The sequence below is a fragment of the Cricetulus griseus genome, chromosome 6 (assembly GCF_003668045.3).
Source record: "Cricetulus griseus strain 17A/GY chromosome 6, alternate assembly CriGri-PICRH-1.0, whole genome shotgun sequence".
NCBI classification, from domain to species: Eukaryota; Metazoa; Chordata; class Mammalia; order Rodentia; family Cricetidae; genus Cricetulus; species Cricetulus griseus.
The window spans coordinates 14,107,126-14,135,093 of NC_048599.1; the positions used below are offsets into that span (position 1 = coordinate 14,107,126).

The 27,968-nt window shown below is 49.8% G+C and overlaps 1 protein-coding gene across 3 annotated transcripts in view; it reads left to right on the forward strand.

Annotated features, from left to right (window-relative positions):
- Positions 1 to 27,615, forward strand: part of Elmo2 (engulfment and cell motility 2) — a 37,262-nt gene extending 9,647 nt beyond the window's left edge. The window contains exons 2-21 of one of the 3 annotated variants that reach the window (XM_027423415.2): positions 354 to 472; positions 716 to 756; positions 1,171 to 1,243; positions 1,874 to 1,924; positions 5,185 to 5,366; positions 6,762 to 6,861; positions 8,029 to 8,180; positions 12,077 to 12,155; positions 15,000 to 15,050; positions 18,656 to 18,778; positions 19,060 to 19,194; positions 19,834 to 19,938; positions 20,021 to 20,129; positions 20,565 to 20,701; positions 22,021 to 22,184; positions 22,297 to 22,409; positions 22,517 to 22,624; positions 23,353 to 23,435; positions 24,895 to 24,972; positions 26,224 to 27,615. In XM_027423415.2, coding sequence (XP_027279216.1) covers positions 395 to 472; positions 716 to 756; positions 1,171 to 1,243; positions 1,874 to 1,924; positions 5,185 to 5,366; positions 6,762 to 6,861; positions 8,029 to 8,180; positions 12,077 to 12,155; positions 15,000 to 15,050; positions 18,656 to 18,778; positions 19,060 to 19,194; positions 19,834 to 19,938; positions 20,021 to 20,129; positions 20,565 to 20,701; positions 22,021 to 22,184; positions 22,297 to 22,409; positions 22,517 to 22,624; positions 23,353 to 23,435; positions 24,895 to 24,972; positions 26,224 to 26,424 — 2,163 coding nt within the window. In that variant the 5' untranslated portion in view covers positions 354 to 394 and the 3' untranslated portion in view covers positions 26,425 to 27,615. Of the gene's footprint in view, positions 1 to 353; positions 473 to 715; positions 757 to 1,170; positions 1,244 to 1,873; positions 1,925 to 5,184; positions 5,367 to 6,697; positions 6,862 to 8,028; positions 8,181 to 12,076; positions 12,156 to 14,999; positions 15,051 to 18,655; positions 18,779 to 19,059; positions 19,195 to 19,833; positions 19,939 to 20,020; positions 20,130 to 20,564; positions 20,702 to 22,020; positions 22,185 to 22,296; positions 22,410 to 22,516; positions 22,625 to 23,352; positions 23,436 to 24,894; positions 24,973 to 26,223 lie in introns of those variants that run through there. The other 2 variants (XM_035447010.1, XM_027423417.2) reach the window with 2 other exon arrangements.
- Positions 27,616 to 27,968: the final 353 nt, after the last annotated feature.

Genomic DNA, 27,968 nt, shown 5'->3' on the forward strand with positions numbered 1-27,968 from the left:
TCTTCTCTGCTTCAGAGCATGTGTTTCTCTCCTCCCGAGGCCCCAGGATGGGAATTTGTACTCAGTGAGCTCTGCTCCCATCCAGTCTTATTGACCTCTCACACCGACTGTCACACTGGCAGATCTTGCTGCCTTCTGAGCTGTAGATGATAGAGAGCTTTGTCCTGTTTCTACTGCTGATTGGCTCTAAGGAGACAGCCACCCAAGGACAGGCTGTGGCATGAACTTAAAAACAGCATGCTGAGGAGTTCCAGGTGCCGCTTTAGATGCTGTCTTCAGACCCCCTAAATGGACAGCGAGAATGAAGAGGAAGGCACACTCTGACCTTTTCTTCTTTTTGACTCTCTCTCCAGGCAGCTGTGTCTGTGTCTTGAAGTAGGGCCCACTGAGAACAATGCCACCTCCATCAGACATTGTTAAAGTGGCCATTGAATGGCCAGGTGCTAATGCCCAGCTCCTTGAAATGGACCAGGTATGCTCCTGTGTGGTAGTCAGGGCTGGAAGGAGGGGCCCAGGTACATAATGGAGGGTGTGTTTAGGCCCGGAAGCCACTGGCATTAGGTAAGGGCAGTGACAGGAAGGCTGCACCCTGGGCCTGGACCTCCTCAGAGAAGGTGGTCACTGTGGCTTGGGAAAGGCTTCTTCCTCATCCAAAGTTGAGTGGTTCTGCTGGCAGCGCAGCATACGGTAAAGCAACTCCTCCCCTCTCTTTCAGAAACGGCCCCTGGCATCCATCATCAAGGAAGTGTGTGATGGGTAGGTTGAAATAACTTCCTCTCAACAGTGACAGCTAAGACTGAGGGAGGCTGCCTTGTACAGAGGGTGTCCAGTTGGGCTGGGTCATTGTCTTACCAAGGAAAGACAGCTAATGAGGATGTCCCCAAGGTGTCCTGAGATTCTCATTTGTTCTTGGACCCAGGGGTGTCCTTCGTGAGGTCTGGGTAGTGTGTGAGACCCATGCCCCTCTATCTGCACCTCCTTCTGGGGTGCTGACCCTCACTGATGGTTGAGGGGGCCTTTCTCAAGAGCTCTGCCAAAAGCTTTGTTTGGGTTCCACTGTGCTCCAGACAGGCTGGCCAGTCCCTGAACGGCTGTTGAAAATCATTTTGTTACTGCTCTAGGCAAGTCCAGAGGAGAAGCCAAAAGGGTGGACTGTTTTCTTTTGCACAGGTGGTCACTGCCAAACCCAGAGTACTACACACTCCGCTACGCAGATGGGCCCCAGCTCTATGTCACCGAGCAGGTAAGTACAAGTAGCCAAGGGGCAGGGCAAGCTTAGCTTGCAAGTGACCTGCCAAGGAGATGGTGCCATCCAGCTTCCTGGGCATCCAGGAGGCTCTATTTCCTGGTTAAAGGGTTGCCCTTTGGAGAGCGTGGAACACACCAGTCCACCCCCCTGTGGCTGAGTGCCTTTTGCTTCTTGTGACCCGGAGCTCTTGAGGAGAATCTTAGGATCTTTTTGCAAGTTCAAGCAGGAGGAGGCTTGGCTCAGTTAGATGCAGTTGTCCCCCAGAGGGAGTGGTCCCTAGAAGCCTTGAACACTGAATTCTGTGGATATATGGATGGCATTGTAGCTGCCTATCACCTGGGCACATGCTCTGCACATTAAAACCCAGTAGAGAGTGTACCTCAAGCATGGGCAGGCCATGGAAGTACCTGCGACCCAACAGTGCTTAGGGCTCCTACAAAAAACAAGGCTGTGCCGTTCAAAGCAAACCTTCTTCCTGCAGAGGTCTTTGGGTCAGTGCTGGTTGAATCATCTGCAGATGAGGAAAGCCAATTACATGTTTAAAATGACCATAAATCCTTATTGATTCACCTCCATGCACTGTTTTAATTGTCTTTTTGTTTTCTTTGATTCTTTGCTACCCAGACCCGAAATGACATTAAGAATGGGACAATCTTACAACTGGCCATCTCCCCGGTAGGTATTCCTTTTCAACTAGCACACACAGAGTCTGTCCGTGGTAGGACCGACTCTGCTGTAGAAATTTGAAACTCCAGAGATTGAGAAGAAAGTCCTCACCCTCACAGCCTGGTTGACAGCTCGAGAGCAAGGGCAGCAGACAACCTCTTGGCATTTGGAGAGAGTCACTCAGGCTCTCAGGGACTGAGAGGGACAACCTACCTCAGCATGGGGGGTCCCAGAAAGCTCTTCTGGAGCCTGAGCCTAGAGGGTAAAGCTGGAACTAAATAAAGGGAGAAAAGACATGTTTCCTAGTGCAGAAACCAGGGCTCAGGCTGTGCTGGGGCAGCACTGGTGGCCTGAGGGCTCTGGAAACCAGTCCTGAGTTATTCGAATGGCTGTCTGGGGGTTCAGACTTTACTCAGAAAGAAAGTGGCCTGTGCTTCCCTTTGAGTGTTACAAAGGTCACCTTCACAGGCAGGCAAGGGAGGCTGGTGGGAGAGTGACCTCTGAGAGCTTGGTAAGGAATGCTCACGTCCCAGCAACGGCAGTGGGATGACAGGGTTGACAGACATGAGGAAGACTTGCGATAACCTTGGTGAATGTGGCAGAGTGCTGGGTGTCGGGGCTGAGGGGGAACAATAGGGAATCCTCTTGTTCTGTGTGAGCGACCCTTAAAAGTGACCAAAGGAAGCAACCAGAGAGGGAGTGAAAAGCAGGAGCCAGGAATAGTAGCACAGGCCTGTGATCCCAGCACTCCGGAGGTGGAGGCAGGAGGATCCTAGTTCAAAGTCATCTTCAGCTATAGACTGGTCAAGGCCAATGTGAACTGTAGGTCATACAGACAGTGCCCAGTCTCAAGCCAACAAGGAGGGGGTGGGGTGGGGTGGGGTGGGGTAGTGTCGAGGAAGGGTGTGCAGTGACTCAAGCAGAGTCAAGATGTGGTGTGCAGTTGTAATGAGGACAGAGGGCAGAGTGCGAGCAGGGCAGCCAGAGGCACAGACCACCACAGCACCACAGCCACACAGAGCCCAAGGGAGCAGCAGCCAGCCGTTTTGAGTGACAGTTGTGGGCACAGTAGAGGAGCTTCTGTCTGCTACTGTACCAGGGAGCTCAGTCTTGAAGGAAGAAGAGAGAGGACAGGAACTTGGGAGATGTGGAGTCCAAAAGATGTTTGTGTGAAAAACAGGTAAAACACATTAATGTGTTTGAAAACTTGTGAAACCTGGCAAAACTTAGTGAAAGGTTCTGTGTCCAGTCCCTGTGCCCTGCTCTCCAGCCCAGAGGCCCCTTTTGCAGTTTTTCGTGTGTCACAGGGGTGAGTTCAGACGGGAGAGGGTGGAGATGCAGGGAAGGGGGTTAGGGTACAGTGTGCATCAGGACAGGGAGGTCACCAGGGCTCAGCCTTTGTCACTCTGGTAGGAAATTTAAGGGCATGTTTTCTTGTTGAGGGAAGGACCAGCTTGACTGAGGAGGGCATGGGTAAAAGGGAATGCCAGCCGGCACTTACCTTGTGTTTCTCTAATTCCTTCTGCCAATTGCATCAGTTAAGTCTACCAAAGAACCGAGAGGATGGCGCTCTTGATAGCCCATTTTACAGACAAGGAAACTGAGGACTTAGGTTGAGTAGCTTGCCTCTTGTTGTGCAACTGAAAAAGTAGCCAAGCCCAGTTCAGACCTAGGCCTGTGAGGCTTGGTCAGTTTCCTTAGCATCCTGTTCGCCTCCCTCCCCTTGTGAAGGAGCTTCTCCAAGTAATAACCTCAACCCACCCATCTCCCTGCAAACATACACTAGGCTTTGCTAATGTCATGTGACAGTACTCGGACGTGCAGAGCATTTCATACAAATTTTTTTGTTTTGTTTTGTGTTTTGTTTTTCAAGACAGGGTTTCTCTGTGGCTTTGGAGGCTGTCCTGGAACTAGCTCTTGTAGACCAGACTGTTCTCAAAGTCACAGAGATCTGCTTGCCTCTGCCTCCTGAGTGCTGGGATTACAGGCATGCACCACCACCGCCCGGCTAGTGCAGAACATTTTATAAACCTCTGTATGAAGTGCAGCAGGGGGCAGCAGCCCGGAAAGGCTGTCTCTGGAGGGAGATTGACATTTGAACTGGATGTTTCTAAGTGTGCTGCAGACCAGTGCTCTGCAGACTGTTTTGTGGCTGACCTTTTCTCAGGACCACAGTCTTCCACTGTGGGGTTAGGAGGGTTTGCGTGTCACTAAGAGCCCTGTGCAGACACTGGCCCCTCTTAGTAACAGAGAGAGGCAAGGGAAGGGTAGCTGGCCCCACTCCCCGGCCTCCAAAGAATTGGACTCCTTTCACCTTCCTGACACTGAGCAGACAGGCAGGTCCTGGGCACTCTGTTCTTCCTGCTGCTTCCAGAGAGAACATTCCGTTCAGAGAAGGGCATGGTGAAACGGTGGACTGGAGTCTGATTGTGTGGTAGTAAGTTCAGCAGGAGGAGCAGTGTCAGGTTTGCCAGGCTGCGGGAGGCTCTCACCCTGCTTGGGGAGGACCCATGGTGGGAGGCATCTGTCCTCACCAGCCATCATGTCGATGGGGCGATTCGCAATCGTGGCGTCTGGGTCCTCCATCGTTCTCATTTCCCAGCGTGATTCCTTTGGGGAAGGGTGATCTAGAACTTTGAATCATCATCAGGGCCGTCAGATTAAATGCTAGGGCAGGCCTTGGCCTCTGACAGATGATGACAAGTTCCCCTCAGTTGCTTCCAAGGGTGGGGCTAACAGGTAGTGTTGTTCATCAATAGAAACTCTGTTAAGCCAGATCTGCTTCTGCAGAGTCATGCAGTTAGGAGAAATCCCAGTTTTCTTTAATTTTTTTTTTGGGGGGGGTAGGAATTTTAAAAAGAAAAAAAAATCTGTAGACCAGGGACCAGCAAGATGGCTCAATGGGTTAAGGCAGTTGCCGCCAAGCCTGGTGGCCTGGGTTCTATCCCTTGGACCTCATGATGGAAGGAAAGAACCTACTCCTATAACTTATGCTCTGATGGCCACACTGGGAGTATGGCATGCACATGCATACACACACACACAAAAGAAAGAAATGTTTTAAAAGTAAAACAAATCCATAGGCTAGAGGGATATAGAAAAGGAAAAGATAACAGAGAGCTACAGATCAGTCTTAGAATGCTGGAAATTCTCTTACTGGTCCCACAAACGTTTATTTAGCAGTTCCTAAGCCACGGGCTCAATTGTGAGCCCACAGTAGTAACCTGCTGCAGGAGCAGATGGCATCTCTTTTGTCCCTGGCCTCACAGTCCCGGGCTGCACGCCAGCTGATGGAGAGGACCCAGTCATCCAGTATGGAGACCCGGCTGGATGCCATGAAGGAACTGGCTAAGCTCTCAGCTGACGTGACTTTTGCCACTGAATTCATCAACATGGATGGCATCCTTGTGCTCACAAGGCTTGTGGAGAGCGGAACCAAGCTCCTGTCCCAGTGAGTGTCTCCAAAGTCTTCTGAGCAATTTCAGAGTCCTGTGACCTGCAGGGCTCCAGTTCTCACTTCCATAGTGTCAATACGGCCAAGTCCACATACAGAGAGGGCTGGTCCCTGTTGGTGTCCTGCATCTCAGAGACTCTCACGGGGTGAGTGGCCCAGTGCTGTGCTAGGTGAGTAGTGAAAGTAGGGGCCCTGGACATCAGGAAGGAAGGAAGTCAGTGCACAGCAGACCTGGTAATTTATGGGAAGTGCTCAGCCTGGTGAGGGTCAGGGGAGAGATGAGAACTGTCCCTGATCCCATCCACTCTCACCCGATGTGCATGGTGACCTCTGGATGCCACAGGTTGCTCCTGTTTGCCATCTCCCTGCTCCATGCTGTCAAGGAGGAGCTCAGGACTTGGCACCTCCCCTCGACACCTCTACTGCCCTCCAGGCTTAGGTGGCTGTGGTAGAAAGCTGTGCCCTGTTTATGATCAGCAGTGAGTGACAGGTACCCAGATCTTCAACTAAGCCTATGGAGCCTAAGCTAGCAGGCAGGAAGTCAGAAATCTCACAGGCGATGGATCAGCTCTCAAAACTGTCAGCCAAGCCAAGCAGCTAATCCTAGGTATTTGTTTTAAAGTCTTGGATCCTCCAGCTGCACCAAAGTGGAAGCTGCTGGCTACTGTTGGGAGAGTGCTGGGCTTTAGCACCAGCCTTAGTCTCCTCCTCTCTGTAATGGGGATGACACTCAGCCCCCAGTTCTGTGAGCAGTGTTATTACCGCTGGCAAATAGGGCTCTGGCTCGTTAACTGCAGAGCACTGTACCACTGCATGAATGATTAAACCTGTAAGGAGAGACAAAAGGCAGACGTTTAATCCTTACCCCACATTATTGTAAGGGCACAGCAGACCTCATCAGCTTGCTCTTACTGCAGCCCTGTGAGACTAACGCTGTGAGACTAACTTGATCTTACAGAGGAGGAGGCTAGAGTTGGGAAGATAAAACAAGCATGGCAACTGCTCAGACAGAAACTGAAGGCATAGCCCCACCCGGACTGTCTCCCTCACCCTGATGTCTCTCGGCCTAAAGGATGACATGAGACATAGCCCTAATTGGTCCCCTGGCAAGTATCAGTTTGACAAAGGTCTTTGTTTTGGGAGATAGGTAACAGATTAACCCAGAGATAAGCAAGATGGCCAAGACAAGCCTAGGAAGGCAGCCTACCAGCTTTCCAGTGTAGGTACGTGGGCAACATCTGCCCTGCAGCTGGCTGGGCATTGCAGGCACTGAGTGCTGCTTCCACAGATTTCCCGTGGGTGTTTACTGAGATCTGTCCCTTTTGTAGCTGCCTTCACACTTGTGCTCGCTGGATCTGAATCTCTGTATTTTGTGTGTCGCACATGTCTCAGCTACAGTGAGATGCTGGCATTCACCCTGACTGCCTTCTTAGAGCTCATGGACCATGGCATTGTCTCCTGGGACATGGTTTCAATCACCTTTATTAAGCAGGTGAGGTCTCCAACATTCTGTGTGTCTCCTCCCTCTCCTTGTAAATTCTCTGGCATACGGGGAGAGTAGGTACTGCAGCCTGTAGTCTGGCAAGAATCAGTTTTGTATTCCCTGGGGCTGGATTTTTCATCCTCAAGCAATGATCTTCCCAGGACTCCTGAACAGTTTACACTCTAACAGATGCTACTCAATTTCCTGTAGGTCCTTACTTGATAAACCCATCATATGTTGGAAATGCCGCCAGATTAAAAATGAATGCAATGCCCTTGGCCTGCTGAATAGCGCCCCCCCCCCCCCAGCAGCTTGGAGTGGCTCCTTTGTTTGCCTCCTGACCACATCCCTGGGAGGTGTGGCTCAGCTTCCACAGCCTGGTCTCGAGAGAGGCCATTGTCACTTGCCCAGGAAAAAAAAAAAATCTCAATTCACAGTTTGCCTTCTCTCAGGGCCTTCACCAAGGACAGGGGAGAACTGCTTGTCACTGAGGCTGGCACAAACCAGCCAGTCATCATCTCTGAGCTAACTGCTTCTTCATATCTTCTGAGTGAAAACTGCATCTCATTGGCAAATGTGCTTCCTTTGTGCAAATCCTCCAAGTAGCCCACTTGGTTATGAGATGAACCAGGGCAGTAGAAGAGCCCTTCCGAGTCTTCCCTCCTTTCTGCTACCAGAAGGTGCAGTCTCAGCTCAGAAAACTGATTGAAAACCAGTCACTACTCTGTTGTCCATTGCCTAGCAATTCACATCTTTGTCTTGAACCATTGGGAACTTCCCAGTGTTAAACATTTGGACAAAAGTGATGTGACAGTCTGAAGGGGATTGAGAAGAGGGGTTTGGCTAAAGGGTTCTCCAAGTCTGATGGTCTAACTCTGCAGGGTGTTGAAAGAGCAGGTAAAGGTAAGATACAAGAATCAATACAGTAGGTCCATCTCATTCTGAACCCTTATTTTGAAAAGGATTAAGTTGTTAAGCATTTTGAAGAAACAGTTGAGTCGGTACTGTCACTTAAGATGGAGGCATCCATGCTGAGGGAACCCTGGTTCAGTGGCCAGAGCAGTCATAATCCACCTGGCAGTCATAATCCACACAGAGGCAGAATGCTGAGAAGAGGGCATCAAGGGTTTCCTTGGCTCCAAGCTTCCTGACAAGTGTGCCTCTCCCTGGGTCTAGATTGCAGGGTATGTGAGCCAGCCGATGGTTGATGTGTCCATCCTTCAGCGGTCCCTGGCCATCCTAGAGAGCATGGTATTAAACAGCCAGAGCCTGTACCAGAAGATAGCGGAGGAAATCACCGTGGGCCAGCTCATCTCCCACCTGCAAGTGTGAGTAAAGGCTCTGCCCTCCTCTGGTCAGTCTGTCCTCTGTCTTACAATTCTGCCTGGCCCTGCACATTCCTTCAGCACCTCCTTTCCCTCTGTGGGAATTCCTCTCATAGTTCAGACCCCAGCTGCCAGGCAAGGTTAGACACTCCCTCGTCTATGACAGTGGTATTTATACACAATACTGTGTTTTATCGCCTGTTCCCGTCTGATGTTCTGATCTCCCTGGGAACAAGGACTCAGCCATTTTTGAACCTCCTTCCTGATTTCAGTGGAAGTTTGGTTTGTTGGGTGGTCATTGACTATGGTGGCAACATTAAGCAGTACAGGCTAAGTGGGTTTGGGATGCCAGCTTAGACCTAGGCTCTGTGGCAGGCCAGGGGTTGGCCTTGGTTTCCTCATCTCTGCATGTGTGAGTCATCCCCACCTTCCAAGCCTATTTGGAGCAAAAAAAATTTAAAAACTTAGCATGATGGCCAGCCCAGATTACTATGTAACCCAAAGTCAGGGGTTTAGTTCGCTTTATTTTTTAAAGCAAGCTTACTTTATCAGGACATACATTTAGCCTACAATAAAGCCAGGTGACACACAGGCGTCACTTGGAGACAGTCTACATGATTGTAGGGGCCAAACTCCCAAAGAAGGGTGGCAACATTGTTGTTTGACACTGTTCTCACCCCTTCCTGCTTGTTGGACTTGATCAGAATGGGGCCAGATCCCCTGCAGGGCCCTGAGGGTGCGTATATCTGTGTTTTATATCTGTGCGTATATCTGCAGGCAGCTGCAGCTTCACCCAGGACCACCAGCCCAGGAGTGGCCCCACATCAATCACTAGTTAAGAAAATGCTCTATAGGGCTTGCCTACAGCCCCTTCTTATGGAGACATTTTCTTAATTGAGGTTTCCTCCTCTCAGTTGACTCTAGCTTGTGTCAAGTTGACATAAAACTGACCTCTTGTCAAACACACACACACACACACACACACACCATTACTATGAAGCCACAACCTTTCTTTTCTTGTTCATCTCTAAGCTCACACATTAATAAAGACATCACAATATAAAACATTTTAGAAACTTACAAAGTCCCATAGCCTTACACAATTCAAACACCTTAGAAGTTGTCTCTTTAAAAATATAGTGTCTTTTAAAATCCAAAGTCTTTGTAAAACTCTTAAATCTTTAAAAAAAAAAAGTTAAAAGTCTCTCAAGTGTGGGCTCCTGTTAAATCAAAAATAAATACTTTCTTACTTCAAGAGGAAAGAACCAGGGCACAGTCAAAATCTGAACAAAGCCAAACCAAACTCCAACAGTAGATAACTCACGATCTTCTGAGGGGCTTGGATCAGTTCTCCAGCTCCACCCTCTGCAGCACACACAGCTTGTCTTCCAGGCTCCAACTGGCTCCCCTGCTGCTGCTGTTCTTGGTGGTCATCCCATGGTGCTGGCATCTCCAAATGCTGGGGTCCCTTGCTGCAACTGGGCTGCACTGTCACCAATAGCCTCTCATAGGCTCTCTTCCTAGTGCCAGCCTCAAGTGCTCTGCATGACTCCTTCAGTCCTGGCGCTTCTACTGCTATCCAGCTGCACCTTCACCAATGGCCTCTCCTGGCCGTTCACAGTGCCAAGACTTAAACTGTTCTCCATGACCCCTTCATGCCTTCAAAACCAGTACTACCTGGGTGACTCTTACACATTACCAAGTCTGGATGCCAGCACGAGGTACAACCTTGGCTGCCTCTGGAACACAGCTTCTCTGTGCTCTCAGGAAACACTTCCCAGAAGATTTCACCTCAGTGACGCTGATATCTTCTTAATCACTGCTAATTTCTCAGCTCCAGCTGACCAGCATCAAGTGCCCAAGCAAAGCAAAGGTTTTACCTCAATAGTGCTGGTCTCTTGTTAATCACAGCAGATTCTCCAGCCCCAGCTGAGCAGACACCATAGCTTCTTCACACCAAAGGACTGGTAGAGTCTTTGCTTTCCCCTGAAACTTCACAAGCCAGGCTGTCATCGTCTGCACTGCTCTCAACATTCTTATCTTCCAAGCTTCCACAGAACAGCTCACCAAGCTTTAAACACTGGCTTTTGCAGCCCAAAGTTCTAAAGTCCTTCCACAATCCTCCCAAAAATACATGGGCAGGTCTATCACAGCAATACCCCACTTCTGGGACCAGTTTCTGCCCTAATTAGGGTTACTATTACAGTGGTAAACACCATGACCAAAAGTAAGTTGTGGGGTGTAGGGTTTGTTTGGTGTATGCTTCCACATCACTGTTGATTAAAGGAAGTCAGGACAGGAACTCAAACAGTAGAAATCTGGAGACAGAAGCTGATGCAGAGGCCATGGAGGGGTGCTGCTTACTGGCTTGTGCCTCATGACTTGCTCAGCCTGCTGTCTTACAGAACCCAGGACCACCAGCCCAGGGGTAGCCCCACCCTCAATGGGCTGGTCCTTCCATGTCAATCACTAAGAAAACGCTCTCCAGGCTTGCTTAGATCCCCATCTTATGGAGGCATTTTCTCAGTTGAGGCTCCTCCTCTCAGATGATCTTTGCTTGTGTCAAGTTGACATAAAACTGGACAGCCCAGCCCAGTAGTGTTCCTAACCCATTTCCCCATTAATCTAGAATGTTTGTGGCTTCTTTGTGCACCGATCTCACCTTGTCACTGTTGTTTTGGGAGGAGGAGTGGGTCTCATGCTGTTGGGGCTGGCCTTGAAGTCACGATTATCTTTCTTCCACCTCTCACATTTTGGAATCTCGGGTATACACCACCACCGCTGTCTTCACTTTGTCACCTTTAAAGGATTCCTCAGCCCCAGCTTTCATACTTGAAGAGTCAGGATGGAGGGAGCCCACAGACTCTGGATAGGGATTTCTTGGGTCCTGGCGACCTTACTCCTGTTTTCTCCTCTCCAAATTGGAGGTGACCTCAGCTGCCTCCCTGAGAACAGTAGAGAATTGTGACATTTCTTAGGCTTCCCTCATGAATATTTAGCCCACACTGTCACCAGTGTACATACGCTCAGCAAGGGACCTTCCTGACCAGGAAGATGATGGAAGCCACAGGAGGCACCCACAATGTGGCAGACATTGGGAAACGCCAAGCCAGCATTATAAGGTTCTGGGGAAATGTGTTATATTTACATAAAGTAAGATAAATTCATAGTCAAAACTTTGAAAATATGTAAAAACACGAATAGTACATTATTTGCTCATTATACCCCTCCAGATAGAACCATGCTTCAACACTAAGTTGAATGTCCCTCTAGCCTTTTTCTTGCATATTTTTGCCAAAATTTAGATCTTTCTGTACACTCCTGTATGTACCTGTGTTGTTACTTCTTTTTCTGGCTGAATAACACATCTTGAACATTTTCCCACATCAGGCTCTTACAAGGATGCTTCTAGGCCTGTTCTGCATCCCAGATAATTACAGAAACCAGTACCAACTGAGCTTCCCTCTCCTTGAGAAGGGCACACGCAGTCAGCTGGATACTCTGTAGCATTCTGGGCTTCACAGATACTCCAAGCCCATCCCTGAGTCCCAGGTTAATAATCTTCACCCCAGAGCATGATTTCTAGGAGGCCCTTAGGAATCTCGCATATTAAACAGCCCCCAGCGAGAGCATTTGGATTACTTAATATTCTTGTCTTTTTAATAGGACTCTAGTGTAACAGCTTGTCAATAAATCATGCATAGCTTTCTGATTACTGTCTTGGATAAAACCCTCCCGTGGAATCATGGGGTCAGGTGTGCACCTGCTCCAAATGCTTTCCTGACTTAGCCCCAGGTCATTGTTTGATCACAATCTGTGAGTGTTTTGAGGTGTCTGTGAGCATCATCTTCTTGCTCTTTAGTCCTCTGATCCCCCTGCCTCTGTCTCTGTTGACACAGCTCCAACCAGGAGATCCAGACCTACGCCATCGCTCTGATTAATGCACTGTTCCTGAAGGCCCCTGAAGACAAGCGACAGGTCTGTAGCTGCCTTTCCAACCTTTCCTCTTGGGCTCTTCTAAGAGAAATGCCATAGTGCTCGCTCTTCAGGGCAAAGAGAGAGATCCAGCTGTGCTCCCAGAAGCTCCCTCCCAACCTTCCCAGTAGGGTGTTTTTGCTAAGGAAGCCCCAGGAAAGAACTGGCAGGTGGGAGACCTGATGCTTGCAGGATCAGAGCAGAGTTCTAAAGCGGTTGGTTTCCTCTGAAGGGCTGGAAAGTAAATGTTTCTCACTTCTTGTGCAACCCTTCAATCTCGGCTGTTGTAGCCAAAGGCAGCTTCAGACAAGAGGTAAACAATTGCGCAGCTGTCTTCCAGTCAAACTATTTACACAGACAACACACCCAATATGCCTTTAGTTTACTAATTCTTGGGTTAGAGGGCCAAGAGGAGGGAAGGGGAGGCCCTCTGACTGCCTCTGGGACTGAAATAGGACTTGGTATCAAGTTTACCTGTGGAAGTCCCTGATCTGCATCCTCAGCCTCCCTTCTTTCTCTGTCACCAGCTGTGTGGTATATGCAACCATGACAAGCCCTTCCTGTCTCATCTCTAGTTGCTTACCTATAACTGGGAGTGCCAGCATCTGCCCTGATCACTCACTCATGGTGACACCATCATGTCCCAAGAGACCCCTGTTTTCCAGTGTGGGACCTGGAAGCTGGTTAATGGGGCTGGTGCTGACCTGAGTGGAGGACCTGGACAAGTGTTTGTCCTTTGTCGGGTGGGGCATGTGTATCAGCCTTCCAAGTCCGAGTTCCTCTTTTTGTGAAATGAAAGGACAAAATTAAGCAAGCTCTAAGCACCCTTCCAACCCTAACATACCAAATGTCTGGTAAAAGCACACATAGTGTACAGAAGTAAGGCATTCTAATTCTCTGTTACTATCATGGGCCCCACTTAAATGAGGTTCAAGTGCGGTTATGCATCAGGCTCTCGGGAGTTCCTTTACTAGAGGGAGGAGCTGAAGCATCCATGGTCTGTCTGTCCCATCTGTCTGGATGGTGTGGCTCTGTGACCATCTCCCTTCCTGTCATGTTAACCATAAGCCAAAGCTCATCCTGTCTGCTTCTCTCTGTGCTCTTTGCTTTCTGCTGGCAGGACAAGCACCTTAACCCTCTAGACCTGCCCGTCACTGTAAGTAGCACTGCTGTTGCAGAGGGCCTGGCTCTTCCTGGTGGGGAGGTCAAAGCTAGACAGGAAGCATATGGGCTGGGCTGGCTGCTTAGGGAACCAAGGCCCTGGAAAGGTGGCATATGTCTGTTTAGTGGAAAGGTGCGAGTCACAGAAGGGCTGAGGGATGCCTGCTCTGGGACGGTGGCCAGGCATTCCCCTGGGACATCTTTGTGTGAGTCTGGAATTAGCTTGCCATCACATGCAGAAGCAGCCTGATTTTCTTCCATATGACCCAAGGATGTGTCACCTCCTGGATGCTGGAGCCAGAGTGACCATAAATCCAGGCCTTCTCTAGGCTGTTCCTACATAGATAATGAGAAGGGTTAGACAGTTTACAAAATGAAGCTTGAGGCCTGAAAAGATGGCACTTGCAGAGAACCTAGGTTCAGTTCCCAGCACCCACATGGTGGTTCACAGTTGTTTCTAACTCTAGTTCAAGGAGATCTGACACCCTGTTCTAGCCTCCTCAGATACTGCACACATGCACACACACAGTCAAAACATGCATGCACAATTTTTTTAAGATTAACAAGAATTTGGGTGCTTATTCTTGGTTAGAGGGGGCTTTGGAAAAGCTGTCTGAAGGACCTGAAGGAGGGTGTGCTCTCCACTCCAACACAAGGAGAAGCTCTAGTCTGCTGGCAGGTGCCAATCTGTGAATTGTCCACTCAGGATTTATAGTCTTATATGACATCTTGTAGCTACCAAAGAAGCTTCCAGGCACCAGTCCTCTGTTAGCCAGGATGTGCACAGTGGTCACAGTAAACCCAGGTGCCCCTGATCAGACATGTGGAATGTGGAGGCTTAGAAACAGGAGGAGACACACAAGAGAGCAGCAGCTCCCTCAGGCCCGCTGACTTATAGCTGTTCATAAAGGTGATCAGGGCAGCAGTTTAGAAGGGAGTCTCTGTAGTTAACATCACTAAGACAATGCTGACGTTGGAAGGGAGAGACTGAGAAATTAAGAAAAGCTGCAAGAATGTTAGAGGCATCTTGATATGGGACCATTTTGTTTAGGTGAAACTTCAGCAGCTTCTCTGGTGACAGTGTCAAGGCAGAGTGGTCCCCAGCAAGCTCAGGCATTGCTGAGATGATAATTATAGTCCTTGTGTCTCTTTAAAAGATGGTCAAATAAGAGCCAGCCCTTATAGACCTCAGTAGAGGACTCCTCTCTTAGAATACTTTATTTCCTGGATACTTCCTAAATAAAATGTTACTGTCAGAGTTTGCCAAATAGGATGAGAAAGGTGAGTTCATTGTGAGAGATTACAACACGTCACTGTCTAAACCAGCTGCAAGTAACCAGGCATTTGTGCCAGGCCAGGCCCTGGTCTTGAGTAGAGTCTGCTGCCCAGGGTTCTTCAGCTGTGGCTGTCTGCCTGGAATGGTGCATGTACTGCTGTGTGCTCTGCGTGCAGTGTCCGTCTTCAGCATCCTTGTCACACACATGTCTTATTGTGCCTGTTTGAGAGGGAACTATCTGAGTTCGTTTGCACTCGTGAGAAGCAGGGAAATCTTTAGAGTGAAATAAATTGGATGGCAGTGGATTTCTTCCCTTTTCAGTTGAAAGGAAGACATTCCAGGACACTGTCCCCTGACAGCAGTCCCAAGTACCATCTGCCTTATCTTACATCTGTTCCTTCCCTCCCTAGGACATGGCCAATGCCTTTGCCCAGAAGCACCTTCGGTCCATAATCCTGAACGTGAGTTCCCGGTGACTGCCTTTTGTTAGTGCTTGTTACTGTTGCTGGTTGTCGTCACCATTCCAGTGGGGGGCTGTGAGTATTGCCATTGAGGGTCAGAGGCACAGAGCAGGTTAACTGTTGTCACCGTTAAGGTGCTTCTGACACCTGAGCTTTTTCTTGGGCTCCTGAGCCCAGCTGCCCCTGGGAAGCCATCTGTTTAGTCTGTTGCTGTGAAGCGACACCATGATCACCACACCATGATCACCACACCTTTGATAAAGGAAAACATTTCATTGAGATGGTGGCTTCCAGTTTCAGAGATTCGGTCCATTATGGTCATAGCGGGGAGCATGGTGGCGTGCAGACAGTCATGGTGCTGGAGAAGGAGCTGCTACATGTTGATATGCAGGCAACAGAAAATAGACTTCCTCAATGGGCGTGGCTTGAGCATATATAAGACCTCAAAGCCCACCTTCACAGTGACACACTTCTCCATCGAGGCCACACCTCCTAATAGTACCACTCCCTTTAGGGTCCATTTTCTTTCAAACCACCACATTTCCCCACTGCACCCAAGAGATTGCAGCCCCTCCAGGGAGAAGAGGTGAAAGCCATCTCTACTGCTTGTTATGACTTCAAAACTGTTAAATAAACAGAAAAAAAAAAAAAAAGGAGAGCTCCGAGATGCAGAAACTGGATCATACAGGGTGAGACAGATGAGGGGGTGGATCTGCTCTCAACCTGTGCTCTGGTAGAAAAGGTGGGATCCAGCACAGCAATGGCCAGGGGAAGGCAGGGCCAGTGAGATCTGCTTTGCAGAGGGGTCAGGAAGCCTTTCAAGGAGCTGCAAATGTCAGGCACACAAGCAAGACACCCAGCCTGACCATGGAGACCAGCAGTGTAGGGTGGAGCAAGGGGCAGATCTATGCTGAGCACCTGGTCAGGTCAGGCCTTAGTCTCCCTCACCCCAGCGCAGCTGAGACTCAAGGTGGTGGTTGGATTCTAGATCACTGCAGACCATGCTGCAGGAGCTGGGCACTTGCTGAGGGGCTGAAGAGGAGTCTAGAAGGAGGTCTTCACTCTTGTTACCATGGTGGTGTAGAGTATGGGAAGACAGCAAGTGGAGTGGAGACAGAAGCCAAGATCAGGGCTAAAAGGAAGAGAGTTTATAGTTGTTAAAAACAAAGGAAAACCCAGAGACAGCAATGAATGTAATAAACAAAACATCAGAGTCAAGCATAAAAGATTTGGTGCTGACGGTGAGCTTTAGCCATTTTCCAGTTTGCTTTGATCTTGAGCAGTTGGCCTTGCATCCCTGGGCTTTGATTTGCTCAGCTAGGTCGAGGACTGAAGGAGCTAATGCATAGACCATGCCTGGCAGGGTGCATAGCGTCTGGGAAACTTCTCTGTGGGCAGAAAGGGGTTGTGTGTGTGTAGGGCAGGTATGTGTGTTTTTGAGAGAGACAGAGTGTGTGTGTGTGTGTGTGTGTGTGTGTGTGTGTGTGTGTGTGTGTGTGTGTGTGTTGACAGCTCCAGAAGAGAGCTCTGAGCAAATCTGCAGTTAGCTGGCTTTACCTTTCATGACTGGGTCCCCAGGTCACTGCAACCCCTGCTTCCAGCAAATGCTTGAACACTGTTACAACAGGGTGAGGAGTGCACAGGCTCCTGTGCATTGTTGTGGGCACTGCAGAACAGCTGCCTAGGTACCCCCTCTTCATGTGGATGTGGGGAAAATGTACCATGTTTGAGACTTAGCTTGATGGATCAGAAGAGAGTCCCACAGAGTAAAGAGCTGAGTGTGAGGACTGAACTGATTTGCCAGGCTAGAGATGGACGTACAGGGTGCCGTAGTAGGGTGTGGTAGGGCGAGCGAGCAGTTGAGAATTGGGGCAAGGTAGAAGAGGGGATATAGAGGAGTCAGGAAGCAGGGTGGCAGAGCCCCAGCAACAGGAGCAGAAGAGGAGGGCATGACCTTGGGGTGGGGGCGAAAGCATACCTGAGTTTCAGCTAGCAAGAGACATGCTGGAGAGATGGAGAGTCATGCATGTGTCAGCAGGAGCTGGAGGCAGGCGACATCCCAGTTCTGTTCTGAGGACAGCTGGGCAGGTCTGGCTCCACACACATTCTACTTACTGAAGTTTTGTCCAGAGAAGATGCTTCTTGGAAGGACCTGAATGGATGACTTTCATTTCAGTGGGATTCATCTCACTGTTTGTGGCTTTAGCATCTATACTGGACAGTGGAGATGGAAAAAAGCAGACCACCTTTGGTCCACAGCTGAGGATGAGGTCTAGGATAGGCCCAGCTGGGGGAAGTACAACTCAAGCCTGTGTGGACTTTGAGATAGATGTTCCAGTAGCAGCTTTAAGGGACTGGGAGAAATGAAGGTTAATGTCAGTGTATTTATCACATGATACCAAAAGCATTTCATCGTGCAACAGATCAGTTCATGAAGCATCAGCGACACGTGCAGCCTGCTCTTTTCATGCCAGGGCTTCCAGATCTGGTGTGTTGTAGACACTGCATACCAGTTTGGACCTGACCAGTGTTCACTAACCATGTGAGCGTAGGGCCATTAATTTGTACTGTGTAAGTCCCAAAAGGCTAGACCAGGTGAGAGAAAGAGGGGCGGGGCAGGGCAGGGCTGAGCGAGTTAGGGGAGCTTTGCAGAGTTCTGCTAAGGCAGGGTTGTGAAGTCTATGCTGCTGTCATGCTCTGTGCTGTGCTGCTGGCCCTGGCCTAGGGGAATCTCTTGAGCACTTAGAGGGTGGCTGCTGTGACTCTGCCACAATCACAAATACCCACAGGTGACTAGTGGCTGCTACACTGTACAGAGAGCTTCTAGCATCAGGGCTACTGAGTAAGACCTAAAGGACACAGGTAGAACATGGCAGAAGCTGGACAAGAACCCAGATGATGGGATTCAGCATGTGGGGGAGGGGTATTAGTTGAGAAGTCCAGGGAGCAAGGAGGAAAAGCAGGGTGTTGTACAGGTCAGGTGGGGACCCACGTGAGATACCCAAGTTGATGAGCCAAGACAGGCAGGACAAAGACGGTTGGGAGGTGAGAGAAGGGGAGGGAGGGCATCAGGTCAAAGGAAGCCGATGAGCCAGCCGTGGGAGTATAGAGAGGCTGGCTAAAGGATGGGCGGGGGCATGGTTTGGGGTGACAGGACAGGACAGGATTGGAGAGGAGAGGAAGGAATAGGAGGGTGGTGTGAGGTTGGGTAGGAAAGTCAAATGGCCTTCCTTACAAAGTGACTGCTTCTAAAGCCAATGGCCCTTTCCATGCACTCCCTGATGCCCTGACTAGTGCTGTGAGCTGCAAGCCTGCGTAGGTCTAGGTCTGGTGGCCGGCTCTCACCTTTGTGGTGTGCCTCCCCACCTCTGGTGTCTGGGGCTGAGCCTTCACCCAAGAGTGCAGAGGGAGGCTTGCCTACATGAATCTACTCTGGCTGGGTTGAGCCCCCTTCCACTCCAGCCCCTTCAAGGGCTCGCAGGCTCTGTGGCAGGAAGGAAGTGATCCCTGTCCTGTGTGCTTGTATTTGTCCCCACCCCCAGTGGATGTGGCTCTTCAGGAAAAGACAGTCCTTTGAACCCTGCTCCTGCCTTTGCTTTTTCTAGCATGTGATCCGAGGGAACCGACCAATCAAAACAGAGATGGCCCATCAGCTCTATGTCCTTCAAGTCCTGACCTTTAACCTTCTGGAAGAAAGAATGATGACTAAGATGGATCCCAATGACCAGGCAGGTGCTAGGGGCCTTGCTGGTGTAAGTCGTGCTGTTTCTTCATGGTGGTGGTCATTCTACCCTCAGTGTATGTTGGGAGTGCTGTATGAAGTGGCCTGTGTCAGCCCGGTCAAAACAGTGTGGATGCTTCTCCTGAGGACTGGGGACAAAGCCCCCTTCTGTCCTGTCCTATTGCTGGTCCCTCCCAAGAGACTGGCTTGGGAGCACATGCCCTGCTGTTCTCTTCCTTGTTCCCTTTGGCTAGCTGGTTGACCTGCCTACTGTGTTATACCTTCCAGGCTCAAAGAGACATTATATTTGAACTGAGGAGGATTGCATTTGACGCAGAGTCCGACCCTAGCAATGTTCCTGGGAGTGGGACTGAAAAGCGCAAGGCCATGTATACCAAGGACTATAAAATGCTGGGGTTTACTGTAAGTACCCAGAGTGCCCCCTCCTAGACAGGAAGTCAGGAGGCCTTCAGCCAGTCCTGGCATCCCCAAACCCCCATTGTGGTAGCCCTGGAGGAACAGGCTTGTGGGTTCAGTTTGCCTTGGCCATGCCACTCAGTGAACATAAATCACCCAAGCATGCAAATTGAATCCATTAGTTACAGATCCAGGAAGCCATCCTCAGCAGCGGGCAGGGGACCATGTACCTGGAGTGAGTGGGTCTAGCTCTGGTGTTCTGTTCTTACCTAATGGTGTACCTCCTCACCTCTGCTGTTGAGATTTAGCTTCCATCCTCTGACCCCCTCCCCTGTCCTACAGTGGAAAGGGAGGGATGGTACCCATAACCTGCGTGAATCAACTCACCAACACAGCTTGCTCTTCACAGAGCTAGAGTGACTGTTGTTGGTTAAACGCTACTCAACTAGCAGTGCCCTTGGTTTAACTGTACTGTGTACCTACTCGGTGCTTGCCTTCTGGCTGCTGGGGTGCATGATGAGGCAGCCTTAGTCTGGTGTTCCAAGAGCAGGACACACTAGGGTGGAGCCGAGAGAAAGGGACAGTAGGAAAATGCCCTCAGGTCGTTCCACGCATTTCATGTTCTACCTGATCTGGTTTCTCCAGAACCATATCAACCCAGCCTTGGACTTCACCCAGACTCCTCCTGGAATGCTGGCTTTGGACAACATGCTGTACCTGGCTAAAGTCCACCAGGACACCTACATCCGGGTAAAGGCAGGAGCAGCCTCTCACTCCCAGTGCCCATCCATGCTTTCCTCCCCCAACCCCCTTCCTTCTCCTCTGCTTGTAGATTGTGTTGGAAAACAGTAGCCGGGAGGACAAACATGAGTGTCCATTCGGACGCAGTGCCATTGAGCTCACCAAGATGCTTTGTGAGATCCTGCAGGTTGGGGAGCTCCGTAAGTCTGCACCTTTCCTGCTCTGCCAGTCAGTCACCAGCTAGAGATGTTGGACAGCTAGACGCTGGGGGACTAGAGGGCCTTAGGCAGTGCTCACCTGTTCTTAATTACTCCATGAGCTTACCATCCATCTTACCTGGTCATAATGATCATGGCTGCTGTGTTGTCTGAGCTAGTGATCTGAGGTGTCTCTGAAGCCCTCAGTACTGTGTGTAAGGGCTTATCTGAGTTTGTAACAGGGTAGAGAGACCATAGGAGAAAACACCTGAGAAAAGCTAAGGCCTTGAGAGAAGGCTTTTCCTTCTCCTTGGTGGCTGTAGTCTGTGATCTGTTTTCCTTTCCTCAGGACTTGGGTGCAGAGAATCCCCAGTTTCTAGATGGGTGCCCCTGGGTACCTGAGGGCAGAGCCTTCACACTTTCGGTTTTTCTCCACAGCAAATGAAGGGCGCAATGACTACCATCCAATGTTCTTCACCCATGACCGCGCTTTTGAAGAGCTCTTTGGCATCTGTATCCAACTGCTGAACAAGACCTGGAAGGAGATGAGGGCGACAGCCGAGGACTTCAATAAGGTCAGTGCTGCCAAGCCACTCAGAGGCTGGTGGAAGAAGACTGTCACAGGACAGCCTCTGACAGCTGGCCAGCGCCTGGGGAATCCCTGAGCTGGAAAACAAGCTTGGTCGGCAATACTGAGTCACAAGGTCTAAGTACTGGAAAGCCTGGGTCTCAGCTGCTGTGACTTCCTTTGTAACCTTGAGCGGACATCTTCCTCATGGTTCCCAAGACCCCGTTTGCCCAGGGAAGCTAACACCTGCCACTGTCCTCCACAGGGGTCGGAATAGCTGAGCAGGAGAGCTGTACCTGTCATGGCTGCAGTGTGGTAGATGAGTTCCACGAGCAGCCAGTGTCAGCAAGGCAGGAGGGGTTTCATGCTGTTAACATCCTGGCGCCTGTCAGGCCTCAGTGCTCTGAGCCCCAGTGTGGAGCACTGTGCTAGGCCCTCACAGGACAACAGTCCAGAAGTCAGCTGGCATGGTGGTGCATGCCTGTGGGCCTAGTGGGTCATGAATTCTAGGTTAGCCTGGTTTATATACTAAGACCCTGCCTCAAGAAAATAAAACAACAAAACATTAGAAAATGTAGAGAAGAAAGAGTTGCCTGGAAGCCTCTTTGTGTGTGTGTGTGTGTGTGTGTGTGTGTGTGTGTGTGTGTGTGTGTGTGTGTGTGTGTGTGTGTGCGCACAGACACCCACGCATGCTCACCTTTCTGAGGATTTTCTTTCCTCAGTAGGTCATGCCACCTGTACAGTGGTAGGGCAAGCATCTTGTTTCTTCTCTAACAGTTTGTTTAGGGAAACTGGCACATTGTAACGTGCTATCTGCTGGGCACTGTGCCTGCCTTCCTTGTAGCATCTCCTGTTTCATGGCATCGTGTACAGAAGGATGCCTTCCTCTCTGCAGAGATAAGGGAATGAGGCTGAGCATGTTTAATCTTGCTGAAAGAGTAAGTTTAAGAGCATTCAAGAGTTGAGATCAGACCAGATGGTGGTGGTGCACACTTTTAATCCCAACACTCAGGAGGCAGAAGCAGGTAGATCTCTGTGAGTTCGAGGACAGCCTGGTCTACAGAGTGAGTTCCAGGACAGCCTCCAAAGCCACAGAGAAACCCTGTCTCAAAGAAACCAAAAATTAAAATAAAATAAAAAAAATAAAGAGTTTAGATTAAAACCCATCCCCTGCCACCATGATTGCTTGAAATGCGTGAGAAATGAGGCTGCTGTCACCATCAGTCATATAACCTGAGTTGCCACCAGGACTCCACACTGGGTGAGGAGCCTCTCTGGTGGGCCTGTCCATTTTCAGAGTGGCCTGTGGCTACCCTCTTTGCCCAGGTTATGCAAGTCGTCAGAGAGCAGATCACCCGGGCTCTGCCCTCGAAACCCAACTCTTTGGATCAGTTCAAGAGCAAGCTTCGCAGCCTGAGCTACTCAGAGATTCTACGGTTGCGCCAATCTGAGAGGATGAGCCAGGATGATTTCCAGTCCCCACCTATTGTGTAAGTGTCAACTGAGAGGGCCAGTGAAGGAGACAGCCTGTTACCAGCTCCGCCTCCGAGAACACTGGCCATCCCATGATTTTCTGCTGACATGGGTGTGTGTGTGCCACAGGGAGCTACGGGAGAAAATCCAGCCTGAGATCCTGGAGCTGATCAAGCAACAGCGCCTGAACAGGCTGTGTGAGGGCAGCAGCTTCCGAAAAATTGGGAACCGTCGGCGGCAAGGTAAGGGACAGCTAGGGCATTGGGATCCTGCCTGGGATGCTTGCCTGGGTGGTGCCCCTTTGCCCAGCACTGTCCATGCCTCACCTGCTTGCCATCCTGTGTTCCAGAGCGGTTTTGGCACTGCCGCTTGGCACTGAATCACAAGGTCCTCCATTATGGTGACTTGGATGACAACCCTCAAGGGGAGGTGACATTTGAATCCCTGCAGGAGAAAAGTAGGTGGTGTGTCATGACACATATATGCAACAGGTCCCCTGAGTGCCTGTCCTAGCTGTCTCAAACCCAGCGTTTGGTCTCAGGCACGAGTCTTCTGTTTCCTGGTTGGCTCTCTCTGGCCCACCTCAGGCAGTTGGAGAGTTCCTGAGATCCCCGCTGTGGCTGTCTGTAGGTCATGAAGGGCAGAACGGGATTCCATTGAAAGGCAATGGGCACACAGAGGGTCTACAGTTACAGGGTCTAAATAAGAACCCTGGCTTAGCTCCTAGTCAGTTGCTAACGCTAGTTGATACAAATTAATCCTCACTTCTGTTCTGCTTTCATAGCTGGTAGGATAACGCCACACTTCTATCCTCAGTGGACTGTGGACTTCTATCCATGGGGCACTGTGTAACAGGTGGCAGCCTCGCTGATAGCTGCAATGCCCTTTATTTGGCCTCTTTGCCACCTTCACTATTGGAAAGAGATGAGGGAGGGGTGTCCAAGGCTCTACTCCTTGAAGGAGATGAGCCCAAGTAGTACCTGTGAGCTTTGATGCAGCAGGTCTACAGTAAGAGCCTGAAGAACAGGGCAGGTTCACACATGCACACCTCCCTGAGCTAGAAGGACCCTTGAGCCTGGGATCTGCTCAAGGTATGATGCTCAGGGCTTCCCTTCCAGCACTGAGGACGGTGCTGAACCCAGCTTGTAGCATCAGCTTCCAGATGTTAATTCCCATTGTTATCAGTTCCTGTTGCAGATATTAAGGCCATTGTCACTGGGAAAGACTGTCCCCACATGAAGGAGAAGAGTGCCCTGAAACAGAACAAGGTGAGTGGGGAGGCTGTTCTGAGCCCCAACCTCTGCCCATGAGACCTGCAGACACAGGTTCTAGGAGCACACTGGCTCTTCTCACTGTATTTAGTCCTATACACTCAGTATCAAGAGCTTTGAACACTATAAAAATAAATAGATCCCAGGGCACAGCTCACTGGCCTCAGCAACCCTGGCAAGTTTTGTCACCCACTTCTCCTTTCAACTTTGGAAGACCCCACGTGGCATACCACTTTATTCATGAGTATCTACTTCGAGTCTCTAAAGGACACAACCACATACCACACCTAGCAGAAGATGAAAAGCAATTATCTAATCTCAAATATTCCGCTGGCTTTAAAATGTCCACCTGCTGTCTTATGAATGTCATGTGCACACAGGTGCACACATTGTGCCCAGTTTTTCGTCGGTTCTGGTTCTGGTCGGTTTGCTTGCTGTGGTGTCTGCATCTCTAATTCATGCATTCCCCCTCCATCTTTTTCCCATCTTTGCAGTTTATTACTTTAATAGACCATGTTGCTTATGTGGTCATTTCCTAGAGTCCGAGTTTTGCTGACTGTCGCTATGTGCTTTTCTTCTGTCCCCGATTTGTAAATTGGCACAGGGACCTAGAGGTTTGATTTGGTTCAGGTTTGACTTTCCCTGGCATGGCCATATCCTAGATGGCACTATAATGACTGGCTTGCGCTCTGTCATGTCAGCACACTGTAGCTGCTCAGTAGCTAAGGTTTGCAAACTCGGGGTATCCGGTTTACTGATGAACCGAACCACTTCTCAGTAAAGAAACCTGCCGGCTACCCTCTGGTCATTTATGCAAAAAGACTAACAGCTGACTCACCTTATATGTAACTGGTCTGTATAACTGCAGCGAGTTGTTTCCCTGTCCCGCACAATGGTGACCTATCTTTATGTCTCCATTTTGTGTTTTTAGTGTTCTTGTGAGCTCATGGGTTTAAGCCAATCACGTGTGACTCTTTGTATGTACTGCAGTTATTTTCCTGATGCTCAGTCTGTCTCAGTTCATCAGTAATTTGTTTTTGTTGGGGTTTTTAACTCTAAGGGCTTTTTGGCACTGAGAACAGCACCACAGAAAGAGGAAGCCAGTCATGTTGGGATATACGATAAAAACATTGTATGGCATCTGAGCCTCTGCCTGTTAAAAATACATTGCTGCTGCAATTGTTTTCTTTTCTTTTCTTTTCTTTTTATTTTTGAGGAGGGTGGGTCTCCTCGTGTAGCCCAGATTCATCTCAGATCTTTAACAGCTCATCCTGGGGTCCAGGCAGCCACCACACTGAGTTCCAAATTTAAAAAGCTACCACCACCTCTTAGGTGTGACAGTGTCAGGGAGTAGGTGCCTTAAGGTCAGTTAACTCACACCTGGGTGCATGCCGAGGGAACTTGGTGACATCATAACTGAACATTGCTCCAAGTCCCTCAATCTCTTTCTCTGTAGGAGGTGTTGGAATTGGCCTTCTCCATCCTGTATGACCCTGATGAGACACTGAATTTCATCGCTCCTAATAAGTATGAGGTAAGCACTGTGCCACACTACCTTGAACAGCAGTGCCCTAATTGTGGCTCTTCAGTCAGAGAGGAGGAGTGACCAGCACAGCAGTGTCCCCTGAAAGCAGGTGGCCACAATGGACTGCCAAGTCTGAGCACATTCTGTCACTGGGTTGGACTCACCACCTCACTTTTCTCATGTGTGTGTGATATGTACACCCGCCAGGCGGGCCTGGAACTCACAGAGATCGCCTGCCTCTGCCTCCCGAGGGCTGGGATTTTAAAGGTGTGCACCGCCAACGCCCGGCCTTCCACCCTACTCCTTAGGAGCAGCTGGCTATCATTAGATTGTTAGGCCTGCCTGGGGATGGTTTTCCACTCGGGAATCTCCCAGTGCCATCTTCCCAGGTGAGTTGAATCCCAGTTACATGGAGCAGATGCAGTCAGGCTGTAGAGCTAGGCTGTGCTCCCCCTAACAAGGGACCCCAGTTCACCTGTAGCTCAGGGATGGTACTGCCCAGTTCAATCAGCTCATTGTTAACTGAGCACCTGTGCTTGAGCACTTGGGGTCAGGCTTCAGGAGGAGCAGATACTGGGGCTAGTAGGGCTTTGTTAGGGTGACAGAGCCCAGTGAGCAAGTCACAGACAAAGGAAAACAGCCTCAGAGAGATTGATAAAGCATAGTGTCTGCTATACCATTGCATTCTGAGAACTTCTGGCTTAGTTTTGGTTGTTTTGTTTTGTTTATCTGAGACAGGGTCTCATATAGCCTGGAGCAAACCTCAGACTTACTGTGTGGCTGAGGCTAGCCTTGGATCCCTGATCCTCCTGCCTTTATCTCCCAAGTGCTTGGATGTCATAAGCTTGTTCCAACATGAAAGCTATGTCAATTTCTTTTGTACTTCCCTTTTAAAAAATTCTTCTAACATAATTGACTTTTTAAAAAAAAAAACAAAATAGCACTGCTGAGTCCCTCTCTGCTTCTTTTCTTTTCATTGAGCGAGTGTTCACTGCTCCCATTTCTTCTCACTGCTCCAGCTAGGTTTTTATCTTCTCATATTCCTTAATTGCATTGTGAACCACATTTTATATTAGTTTTTAAAGTTTTCACATAAATCCCCTATACAATTCTTTCAGTTGATAGTGACAGTCATCTCCTAGCTGTCCTTGCTCTTGTCTCCTATGAGTTTTGCATATTCTGAATGGCACCAAATAGCACTTCTATGAGTCCCACTGCAGCCTTTGGGGCCACTGTGTGACATTTGCAACTTCCCCACAGTACTGCATCTGGATTGATGGACTCAGCGCCCTCCTGGGGAAGGACATGTCTAGTGAGCTAACCAAAAGCGACCTGGACACACTGCTCAGCATGGAGATGAAGCTGCGGCTTCTGGACTTGGAGAACATCCAGATTCCCGAGGCGCCACCACCAGTCCCCAAGGAGCCCAGCAGCTATGACTTCGTCTATCACTACGGATGAGCGGGAAGGGACTGCAGCTCAGAAGAGACACTGGCAGACTGTGCCTTGCCCTCTACTTGTACAGACTCAGTAGTGGTCGTGGTGACTACTCCTCAAACCCAATGGGACCCAGAGCTTCTCTTGGTCCCCATTCACTAGGAGTCATGAAGTCAGGGCATGCTGCCCTCCTCAGCACCACAGAGCCTGGGGTCGGGCCTGGAGGAGTGAACTCAAGATGCTCTTGCCTCCTCCCACCTTGAGTCTGCGTCTGGAACTGGACTTACTGACAGCCATCCTTTTTCTCTAGTTTTTTGGAGAACCCATGTGGGTTACAGCTGACTCAGGAAAGGCTGCCCAAGGGGACTGGGAGGACTGGGAATGGTGAGAGGCTTGGAGTGACTATCTTCAGGTTGCTCAGCAAGGACAGGCCTTGCTTTTGCTTAATAGGTCTCTGAGGGCTCATTCCGGTCTCACCCTGTGCCAAGATGCTGCTGCCTCAGGGCTGGCCCTAACATCTCTGTTTCTAGAGGTATCCACCTCTCTTGCCTGTGCAGGTGTCAGGATAGGTAGCAATCTCTTCCCCAAGCACTCGGTCTCATCCTAGCCAGGCAGAGGCCTCCAGCCTGAGTCCTGCTCTCTTAGGCTCCAGGAACACTGCAGGAAAAGTCAGGCCCAGGCCTTGCAGTTCTCCCCCTCCATTTCTATCTTTTCCTTGCTGAGGAAGAATGTCCTTGTGCCCCTTAGGTACAGGCCCTTCTGTTTGCTTCCCTCTTGCCCCCAGACTCGGGGCAGTTTACCTTCCCTTTCTTTCCTTCCTGGCACTGTGGTTTCTGCCATTAGCCATGATTTCAAGAAGCGGCTAGGGCCACAGCTGTGCCATGGGCCTTCTCTGGTGCTGCAGCACTTGAAGCACACGCACAGCCTCTCTCCTTGGACGCATGTTAACATGGTGGTATTGAGTACTGGTAGCCTGGCATGGTGGTACTACCCGACGAAGAGTGTACTATATATTTTCTCTACTATAGGCCATACTTATACAGACATGTATATATATTTATATAAGATCATCCCATCCTAGGTTAGAGTGTTTAAGGGAAGATAAAACTGAGTGCAAAAATGTAATGCTCTTGGTCATGAGCTAGGGGTGTAACCAGAGAGCAGCCAGGAGCTTCCTGTCAGTGACTGTGTTTTCAATAAATACTCTTTCATGATGACTGGTTCCTTGGCACTTGCTCCCTGCCCCAAGGGTAGGGAGTCACCTGACAGCCTTCATTCCATTGTGCCTGGGAACATCTGGAGCGTTCCTAGCCACCTTCCTCTCTGCTCCTCATCTATCCCACTGTGTCATGCACAGACTACTCACACCTGCTGGCTAAGGATGCTCAGCGTGTTTCCGCTCAGCCCTGCTGGGTACAACATGGAAAGGCACACTGTACACCCCCGAGATCTCGTCCCCCTCTTTCCCTGCCAGGGACACAGCCAGGGAACAGCTCAAGTACTTGTGCCTTTCAAAGAAGACATGGTGTGCACCCCGTGTGCTGCCTGCACTTGGTGCCCAGCCTTCC